General features: G+C 43.2%; 3 protein-coding genes across 5 annotated transcripts in view; 2 read left to right on the top strand and 1 right to left on the bottom strand.

Moving 5' to 3' along the window:
* Positions 1-1,920, top strand: part of dhcr24 (24-dehydrocholesterol reductase) — a 21,736-nt gene extending 19,816 nt beyond the window's left edge. The window contains exons 7-9 of the mRNA XM_079740579.1: positions 212-409; positions 550-728; positions 952-1,920. Coding sequence (XP_079596705.1) covers positions 212-409; positions 550-728; positions 952-1,105 — 531 coding nt within the window. The 3' untranslated portion in view covers positions 1,106-1,920. The remainder of the gene's footprint in view (positions 1-211; positions 410-549; positions 729-951) is intronic.
* On the bottom strand, positions 1,907-6,763 carry LOC307078654 (ciliary microtubule-associated protein 2-like). Of its 2 annotated transcripts, XM_079740581.1 has the most exons (9): positions 6,213-6,763; positions 4,928-5,101; positions 4,676-4,795; positions 4,358-4,495; positions 3,908-4,051; positions 3,297-3,467; positions 2,901-3,029; positions 2,139-2,266; positions 1,907-2,045 (listed from the first exon to the last, which is right to left on the bottom strand). In XM_079740581.1, the coding sequence occupies exons 2-9, from the start codon at positions 5,096-5,098 to the stop codon at positions 2,015-2,017; spliced, it is 1,032 nt and encodes a 343-aa protein (XP_079596707.1). In that variant the 5' UTR covers positions 5,099-5,101; positions 6,213-6,763; the 3' UTR covers positions 1,907-2,014. The 2 variants fall into 2 exon arrangements, with proteins under 2 accessions (XP_079596707.1, XP_079596706.1); XM_079740580.1 differs by lacking the exon at positions 6,213-6,763 and having other exon boundaries at positions 4,928-5,119.
* Positions 5,678-9,437, top strand: LOC307078655 (transmembrane protein 205). Of its 2 annotated transcripts, XM_079740583.1 has the most exons (5): positions 5,678-5,773; positions 6,776-6,926; positions 7,520-7,683; positions 8,013-8,354; positions 9,045-9,425. In XM_079740583.1, the coding sequence occupies exons 2-4, from the start codon at positions 6,827-6,829 to the stop codon at positions 8,313-8,315; spliced, it is 567 nt and encodes a 188-aa protein (XP_079596709.1). In that variant the 5' UTR covers positions 5,678-5,773; positions 6,776-6,826; the 3' UTR covers positions 8,316-8,354; positions 9,045-9,425. The 2 variants fall into 2 exon arrangements, with proteins under 2 accessions (XP_079596709.1, XP_079596708.1); XM_079740582.1 differs by having other exon boundaries at positions 5,679-5,773; positions 8,013-9,437.
* The last annotated feature ends 196 nt before the right edge of the window (positions 9,438-9,633 follow it).

Below are 9,633 nucleotides of genomic sequence, written 5' to 3' on the forward strand. Positions count from 1 at the left end.
TACAATTTGGGAGATTTTGTTCAGTTGACAATAATATTTACATGATGTTGTTGGTGTATCCTGGCTTGATGACACCTTCTGTGCCCACAAGGCCTTTCTCTGTTAAAAATCTAATTTAACTGGCTAGCGCATCGATTCTTGCTCCCCACCTTAGTGTGTGTGTGTGTGTGTGTGTGTGTGTGTGTGTGTGTGTGTGTGTGTGTGTGTCCAGGACATCATTCCCTTTGGCAACCACCCTGTCTTCCGCTGGCTCCTGGGCTGGATGGTTCCTCCCAAGATCTCCCTGCTGAAGCTCACCCAGGGAGAGACCATCCGCAGGCTGTACGAGCAGCACCACGTGGTCCAGGACATGCTGGTGCCCATGAGGCACCTCCAGACGGCACTCACTCGCTTCCACCAAGACATCCAGGTGCATATGGGAGGAGGGGGAGCAGTGATCCACATGTTCTCCCTCTGAAGGAGTCTGGCGGATGGATTCAGTTGGGAATCTTAGCTTTGTGTGAAAAGAATGAAGCTAAACTCTGGTGGTCTCATCCTGTGTTGTGCCAGGTGTACCCCCTGTGGCTATGTCCCTTCATGCTGCTGCCCAGCAGAGGCATGGTGCACCCCAAGGCCCAGCAGGAGGAGCTCTACGTGGACATCGGGGCGTACGGCGAGCCCAGGGTCAAACACTTTGAGGCCAAGGCGTCCACGCGCCAGCTCGAGAAGTTTGTCAGAGACGTCCACGGGTAGGACTTGAGAGACGTTGCTATTTAGACACTAGCTAGCATCACAGCTATTTTAGCTATTCCACTAACTTGCTTCCTTACTATTGTAGCTTGCTCGCATCAAGATATTTTAGAATTGTCACAAGTATCATATCTGCCTAAGCCATTAATTAAAGAATGTGATGTTTGAATTGTGTGTTCAGCCCATCTTGTCGGTTTTGACAACGCTATGCTTCTCCCATAGGTTCCAGATGCTGTATGCAGACGTATACATGGCCAGAGAGGAATTCTGGGAGATGTTTGATGGAACGCTGTACCACAAGTTGAGGGAGCAGCTTGGCTGTAATGACGCCTTCCCTGAGGTGTACAACAAGATCTGCAAGTCTGCTCGTCACTAAAACTTGACCTGCTTATGTTTGGAGGCAATTGTTTGCATGAGGCTGTCTTGTTCATTTAAAAAGCTTTATTTTTAAATGAACAATGTCGTACATTAATAAGCTTTTCGCCCCAACAATGGGCAGAACCAATGGTTAGCGTAATGGTGAAGGATGTGTTGTATACCACTTTCAAAATAGAATATTTATTTTTTTAGCACTTCATCATGGTTCTCAAAGAGCATGTGGGCCTCAAAAATACAAATACCAGCTAATGAACTAATACTGTTTGATGTGCCTGCACACATTAATATTAATCATAGCTACGATTTATGTGCTGCTTTCTAGTTTCCCCTTTTACAAGTTAAAATGCTTTCTTCTCATCTCAGTTTGTTAATTTCTGATATAAGTTTTCATGAATGATTCATGAAATGATGTCATGTAATGATTGATGATCATGATTTTTGGTCTCTGTTCCTACGCTATGAAGTGTGCAAATAACTACCTTTGCATTATTATTATTTTCATTCCTTTGTTTGTGTCTGTAGAGCTGCAGTGCCCATCATGTTTAGTGGTCTTACTGGGGTATTAGTGTGGATTTAGCAGTTTTTTCAAACCTTACAAGTCACTCCTCAGTGCCATTAAACTTTTTAAATGTACATTTTCAACTCAATATGGATGTATTTTCATGTTGATATGCGTATAGCTCTATGTGGACATCATGAAATGTTAAGTCTGAAAGAAACTATTTTGTAAACTGGTATAGATTTTGTATGAGAGGTTAACTGGACTGGCATGACAAAACTGGCTTTGCCTTTCGATTCAAGCTTTTAATAAATTCTCATTTTACAATAAATAGCTTTCTCCTGGATGACATTCTTAATTATTTTGGAATAAAATAATTAAAGAAACCTTGAATGTACTTAAATGCATTTAAGGAGGATTCCCCGGCCGTAGCTTCTCTCTGAAACACAAACAAACATGCATATCACAATTTCATTTGAGCTGTGTAATGACCATAGATGTGTATAATAAAGCGATAAATCCATCTTCTTACTGCGTGTGTCTGGCCCTGAGGGGCTGAGAGGGGAATCTCGGTGTGGATGATTTGAAAGCAGACGTGGGGCTTCTAAATCTCTTCCCCTCTTTAAAGTCCAAGTTGTAACCTCCGGGGCCAACACCACTCTGTTGGTGAGACAGCAACCATTACAGAACATACTGGCTCACAGCCTCCCGCTTCACATACCTACGCCAGACTGTCCGTCTCTTTTGGTCAACAAGTAATTCCAACATTTTACAATGGGATCCTAATGGTTTGAGACAGCAATGAAAGGCAGAAATTAATGTTCTTCTATAGAGTGCTTATTCAGACAGTGATAAGCATAGTAAAACATTGAAAGGGAGGCCCCTTAATGCCTCCCTTTAGAGGTGTACCAGCCACATTCAGCTTTGCAGTTCACCAGGACAAGAACCAATTCCAATCTAGAGGTCTTCTGGCTGGCCTGGGATCGCCTCAGGACCCTGGGATACGCTGGAAAGTGTTACTTTGCCCACCCTGTTGCCCACGCATCTCCGACAGGACAGAACAGTGGACCGTTACAGATGGGGAATAGATAATGTCCACGTTTCACTTGGATATTGGTAGGCATTTTGGACATGATCTTGTGAAAACTTTGAAATAGGTTATGTGTGGATTTGGGGCCTCCCCATGTGACTCTGGCTCTGATTAATGTGATGCTGTTATGCAAAAAGAAGTATGAGAACGTGTAAATAATAGATGAGTGATCGACTAGGTATATGCAGTCTAATGTTTACCCACATCGCATCCCGTCAGCGGCCTTTCCTGCTGCTTAGAGCGGCGTGGCGAGGACGAGAAGAAGGGAGGTGGTTTGTGATTCAGCGGACGTCCCGGATACCCCACTTCATAGTACCCAGGTCCCGGTAATCCCTGAGAAAGGGAGAGAGATACAAAAACAGGAAATAGTTGGTGGTCAGATCATTTTTCTTTGGATTGAGTTCTGAATTGAACCGGCATTTATTCTGAATGAACAATGATTGAACAACAATAAACAAGAAATGATTATTGTTAAATAAGAGTGTTATTAGAGTGTTATTCTGATAAACAATTCATGCATCATCATCATCAACTGTCCCCACAAAGAAATTTCTGAGCAAAATGTAGCAAAATCTGAATAGTGAGTCTCAAGTGACTGACCGTGGCGCGGGGCCACTGGGCCAGGGTGCTGTGGTAGATCCGCTCCGAGGGCACGGACGGGTGACGCGCCACTGAGCTGAACACGCCGTGCATTCTCCTCTCTGGACGGTTCAACACATCGCAGAAACCCTCCAAGTCACGCTTGGTGGAGGCGGCCCCGACTGCATGCTTCTGCAGGGACCAGCCGACACACAGACACACAGACATCCACACACTAAACAATTCACACAGGTACGCGGCAGTTGTTAATGGCTTTACAACTACAAGCATAATATGCACACTAAAATGGATCTGTGTACGGCATCATCAAGCCAGGATACACCAAAAATATCATGTACAAATTATTGTTTACTATTATTTGTTTTATTTGATTAGAAAATGTACACACATTATCAACTTAACAAAATCTCCCAATTTGTAGCAGGCCTATAACCTCTAACCTTTTTCTGACTTCCTTTTTTCTATTGGGTCCATTCTTGCTGTTAAGAATGTAATTTAACCGGCTAGCGATTCTTGCTCCACACCTTAAAGTGTGTGTGCGTCTGCGTGTGTGTGTGTGTGTGTGTGTGTGTGTGTGTGTGTGTGTGTGTGTGTGTGTGTCTTTGTTTTACCGGCACAGCAAAGAAGCCAGCCGCTACCGGTGCGTCTCGCTGTCCGGTGAACAGATCGTACGGTCCTCTAATGCCGGTCCGCTTGCCCAGCAGGATGTCAACACTGCTCTTCAACACGTACGTGCAGGGACTCGGCCCGCAGTACTGCGCACGCATACAAACACAAACACACAAACACACAACACTTTTCAACACGGATGGTGAAATAACCACTAGTGTGCTTATCTAGTGCATGTACTTGTGGGGCATGATAGTCTAGTGAGTAGGAGGTTCGACCCCCAGTTGAAAGGTTCTGGGCTCGAACCCCAATGTCTGCTGACTCCTTGCACCTTGAGCAAGGTGCATAACCCCTATCGGCTCAGTGATTATATGTTTTTATATAAAACAACATGTACTGTAAGATGCTTGGGATAAAAGTGACTGCTAAATGACAAATGCAGTAATAGTTACTTTGGTCTCCTCAGAGCAGCGCTTCCATCCAGAACTGTGTTTCATCAGAACGCCCCTGGCTGACCGTGCAGACATGGCCTCCAGAGCCGCCCCCGGGACCCCCCCTTCCCCATAGTTCCCGGGACCTGGGGTACAACTCTAGACACACAATACAGCGGTCGATTTTGAATGCAAATAATGACAATTTACATTGACTTCATTCCAATATATTTCCTATATATTTGCAGACTACACTTTTAGAAGTGCCATTTCTAATCAGTTACATGAATAGGTTAAACCGGGTACTGTACCGCTCTCTTTTCTGGACTGCAGTCCTACCTGTACCTCCCGGAACCTGCTGTCCAGACTGGCACAAACGCCCCGGGCACTACCTGGCTTCCTGGCCAGCTCCTTGATGAAGTCTGTGCTCTCATACGTTCCGGGACCAACTTTGGTTTTCTGTAGGATAAACAAAGGCCAAGTGGTGGGGATGGGTGCTTTGGGACAGCGCTGACTGTAAATCTGTCCAAACTGTCAGCTGAACAAAGAGAGAAGGATCAAGAAGGTATCACTGAGCTTCTCATGACCCACCAGGAACTGTTTGTTTGACCAGGCCTCCCTGTAAAGGAAACGGGGCGTCCGTGCTTCCTTGGCCATCATCAGTTCCCTGTGCCAGCCTGGACTTTTGGCCCGCTGGGCCACTGCTCGTGCACTGAAGTCCCCACCGTGCACATCATACGCTACGGGACTGGGGCTTGTCATCTCCTTGACCATGATAAGCAAAAAGAGCTTCCATGCATTTGAAGGAAGCTTCTAACAATGTTGCCGCAAAACACAAACTAAGCATGCTTATTCAATTGGGGAGGACTATTAGACCCATTTCAACTTCTCCTATATCCACTCAGTAGTAGCCCAAGCATATAAGACCTCAATGTTTTGTTATGTTTTGATTTCCCATTGACTGTTTTAAATTCAGTTCTCTCGTGTTGATTAGTTTTATGCAATTGTATTATTTAGCTATTCCTTTGCTAGCAGTTTAGGATATCTGTGCGGGTGGACAGTGTCCGAATATCCCGCTGATTAAGATGTGAACACTTCTTTATTGGAGATATAACCATCCAACAGAAATTGCAAACGTACGTGTTTCATCCCATTGAAGCCCTTTCAGAGCCTTACCTTTCCTCATCCGTCTCACAAATGTTAAAATAAAAATACTTGTCACCATGGCAACACTAACGCGAACCCGAAGTCCAATACCGCACATGCATCGCACGCGCCTGGAAACCGATCAGCTGTCTGGTTACTGTCTGTTGACCCCGCCCACTATGACACCACTCATAGGAACCAGTGGAGCCACTGAAACTGTTGCTTCACATGAAGGCGTCAATGTAAAATTAGTTCCGAATTTGAACTGGAACTGGAAAAAAAAAAAAAACGGTAGGCACCGTGAGATGGAATGAATATTTGTGCGCATCGTGTTTTTTATTTTGCATCTATTTCTGTTTATTTTGTTTGGATATAAATAATACTACAGTCCTTCTAATTTCAACGAAAGCGTCTCTAAATAAGGAGAAGGTTCTGGATGTGTGTTCTTTGCTTTTCCTTCATTGGTTTGCTCGGTTTCAATATTGGTTGTAGGTAGGCCGACAAAGTTTTCTTCAAGTCAGATTTAGGAATATGACTTTGGAAATCCCTTTTGTATACGCTGCAGCGTACTGTTGAGAGCGAAACACGGCTGAACGGTGTCGTAAAGTAGGCCTATGTACTTTTAGTTCAACTTTGAGGTAAATGTCATAGTTGCAGGCCTACATATTTAGCAAAGCAGAATGTAATTGAAATACAGGATAACGTACTGCAATTTAACAGCCGTTCTTACCCGTCTAAAGTGGATAGGTCAAGACGAGAGTAAAAAAAGATAGAGAACAATGCGGAAGTCTGCTGGTACCTCGCTGTAGTTTTGTATAGCCAACCTTTACGCATTCCCATTACGCGAATAGTGGAGTTGCGCCGATTTGTTCGTTTGAGTCTTTGTTTCACATAGCAGGCGTGGTGGACTTCTTTTGAACTGAAATGCATGCACAAAAAGGAATTTTATATAGGCCTATATACTTTACTGTATTGTAACCTACACGTTTGACATGTGCATATTCGTTGCTGAAGAAGTAAAGTCTACCACATTCGTCCCTGTAGTTGCAATTTGGAACAGACACAGACCCCTCCATCGATTCTCGTTTGCCTTTGAAGTAGCAAATCCCAAAGATTAATACTTTGCAGTGAAATGTATTTTTTGTGGGAATCACAGAACAATTAAAGTAAATTGTCTGTTTGCAACAATATATATATATTTTTTAAAAAGCCGCCATCATTGTGTCGAACTCATTATACTAATAATGCATACATTGATTGTAAACTTCATATTTACGTATCTCCATATTTTAGCCATCCACACATTTTACTGTCATCGGGATCTAAATAGAGTGAGAAGGAAGGATGTCTGCCGACTGGGAGCCCACCTACACTGTGAAGCTTGCTCAGCTCCTGCTGGTCTCCACCTACTGGGGCATGCAGATCTGGGTCACGTTCATATCAAGTGAGGACTGGATTTACACACACCCTTGATGGTTTCCTTATGGTGATACCAGGACTCATTGGACCTTTACTGGGGCTTAGCCCCAAATAAGATTTACATTTTGTTACCTCTGAAATAGTTAACTTTGTATGCTACTCGCTAGGGGGAAGGGGTACAATCAGGATATTGATGATTTGATTGTGGATATTTATATCTGATACATGCATGGGTTATATATGTTAAAGGGAAATTAGCTATTTGGTTTAAGACAAAGACAAAAAAACAACAACAAGCCCTCCTAACAGTTTTAATGAAATACAAATATAAAAGGTTAGCTTAATAATTCATGAAAATAAATACCTGACATGTAGTGGGGATCAGCCAGGTCCTGAGGTAGCAGAGTCCCCAAATTGTCACCCACCATCACCAAGTTGAATGCTGCATGTTGACTGCCGGGAAACCAGACGAAAAGCAACTCACATTGTAATGGGTTCCCCCATGTGTATTTAAAACCCAGATTACAGGATAGCCATATGCATGAATATATGATTTTCCTCTCTTGAGTACAAATTATTTTGAATACTGGGGTTGCTAATGTGTGTGTGTTTTTGCAGGCTTTGTGATGGACAACCACCTGAACAGACATACCTATGGGTTCATTCAGAGCCGCCTGGTCCCCTTCTATCTTCACCTGGGTTCAGCCTGCGCTTTCTTTAACCTCACCATCTACGCCATATATCACCCCAGCGACATGCTGACCGACAGGGAGTCTTTTCAGGTGTGTGGACGTATATAAGATAATGCACGATATGTGAAAACATGGGTGTTATTTTTTCTTATCATTAATTAGGTTTCCCAGATTTACTTATTCAAATATTCAAGAGAATCATTGGGCATTTAAATGATTTCATGAGAAGCTTGGGGTTAGGCATCTTGCTCAGGGATGCCCACAGGTAGACAGTGTGCACCCAAATGTTTGAGAGACCAGAGACCTCAGCCACATCAGACGACAGCCAGAGAAAGCATGCATAGCAGCCACCCCTAAAACTAGAAGACTATCCTCCTTTGTGCTCTCCGGTTTTTAACGATTAAATCCACTTTCCTTAGATCTTCATCTTGTTCGTGTCGGTGACGGTGGCAGCGGTCAACGCCCAGTGGTTTGGCCAGATGACCTCGGAGATCATGGCGGACATGCACCTAATCGAGCAATCATGTGGATTGGGCCAGGACATCGGCCAGTCGTCCAACCGGGAGGCATACGCCAAGCTGTGCGAGACGGACGTCAAATACAGACACCTCAGCAGCCGCCTGTGGCTGTATAGACTGCTGTCCTCTCTGTGTAACCTGTGCTGCATTGCGTGCAACTTCTGCAGTCTATCGTACATGGCGGAGAATCTGGTTACGTTGTAAAAGGGGCGAGACACGAAAGCTGCTTTCTTTTAAAAGGGGGTTGGTAAAAATTAAATAAATATATTTTGTATTTTCACGTCCTATCAAGGGGGAGGATTTTTTTTTTTTTTTCCATAGCCATGCTAAGGCCAATGGAAGCTGCTCTTCTTTTGAAAGGGCTCCAGGTTGTTACAAAAGGAATTAAGGCTTGCAGGTCTCCCTGTGTTTCACCTTTCACCAGGAATATCTTTATTAAGAAATCTTAATCAAGAGGACTTTCTTAGAATCGTATTCTATTTGTTTGTATTTGTGCACCAATTCCCCCTTGCACTGCACCTTAAAAACAACCGGGAGGGGGGGGGGAGGGAGTCCTAAACACTCAAAGCACATGTTTGACTACTATATCTCTCGACACAATGTGGTAGAACAAAGCAGCTTTTTGTCACTGCAGTTTCTCAGTTTTGTTTTATTCAGTCTTTCGATGAGTCTAAGTGTTTTGTTTATTGGTGGTGAATATGAAGCAATAATCGATCTGGTGATTGGTCTTCAATTACTAAGAGAATACTTGTATTATAGTTGCTAATTTACAAGGTACCTTTTTGTTGGTGAATCGTTTAACTGGAACGTATAAGCATCCCTTCATTTCTGGGACCTATTTTTATGCACTCCCAGAACAGCTTTTTTGATGGGATGGTTCACATCTTTTGATATCTATACTTATTGGTTGTACCACTTTTCATGTGTTTTTAGGAAATTGGGAATTGGTGGGAATGCAGTGTGAGAAAGCAAGATGACTGAGGCATCTCATCCCAGGCGGATACCTCAGTGTACGGAAAACACTGACACCAAATAACTTTAAGGCAACAGGATTTCTAAATCTCTTTACTTATTGCTATTTATTTAAAGTTAAGACTGAAGATGTTCTTATTTGTGCCTAACATGTTGTGGTATGGGCCATGCTGGCAATACAATGCAAAATAAACATTTTCACAACAAAAAAGTTTTTAAATAGAAGCTTGCTTTATATGTGTGTATATTGTCATCGGAACACACTTTAATATTCAGCCATTCCCATACATTAACACCTGTATGCCATAGGCGTTTGCCACTATAACACCTGTTTGCCATAGGTGTTATTGTGTGGGAATGGCTGAAAAAAGTATGTCGCAAGGGCTGGATAAACTGGGCATGTCAATTGGTTTATGTGAGCCTGTGACTCATTTGATGATGGGCACAGATGGCTGTGTACAGAATGACCTAGTAGTCCCACTTGCAATGAAGTCCTAACAATCCAAATAAAATGTAAGACAATGACACAAAATGTTCTAAAGAAAGATTA

The sequence above is a fragment of the Pollachius pollachius genome (assembly GCF_949987615.1).
Source record: "Pollachius pollachius genome assembly, chromosome: 7".
Lineage (NCBI taxonomy): Eukaryota > Metazoa > Chordata > Actinopteri > Gadiformes > Gadidae > Pollachius > Pollachius pollachius.

Coding starts and splice junctions, on each gene's coding strand:
- LOC307078655 (XM_079740583.1), top strand. CDS start 6,827: ATGTCTGCCGACTGGGAGCCCACCTACACTGTGAAGCTTGCTCAGCTC. Junction 6,927..7,519: donor CTGGGTCACGTTCATATCAA/GTGAGGACTGGA, acceptor GTGTTTTTGCAG/GCTTTGTGATGGACAACCAC. Junction 7,684..8,012: donor CCGACAGGGAGTCTTTTCAG/GTGTGTGGACGT, acceptor CACTTTCCTTAG/ATCTTCATCTTGTTCGTGTC.
- LOC307078654 (XM_079740580.1), bottom strand. CDS start 5,110: ATGGTCAAGGAGATGACAAGCCCCAGTCCCGTAGCGTATGATGTGCAC. Junction 4,796..4,927: donor GGTCAAACAAACAGTTCCTG/GTGGGTCATGAG, acceptor TTTATCCTACAG/AAAACCAAAGTTGGTCCCGG. Junction 4,052..4,357: donor GCTGCTCTGAGGAGACCAAA/GTAACTATTACT, acceptor ATGCGTGCGCAG/TACTGCGGGCCGAGTCCCTG.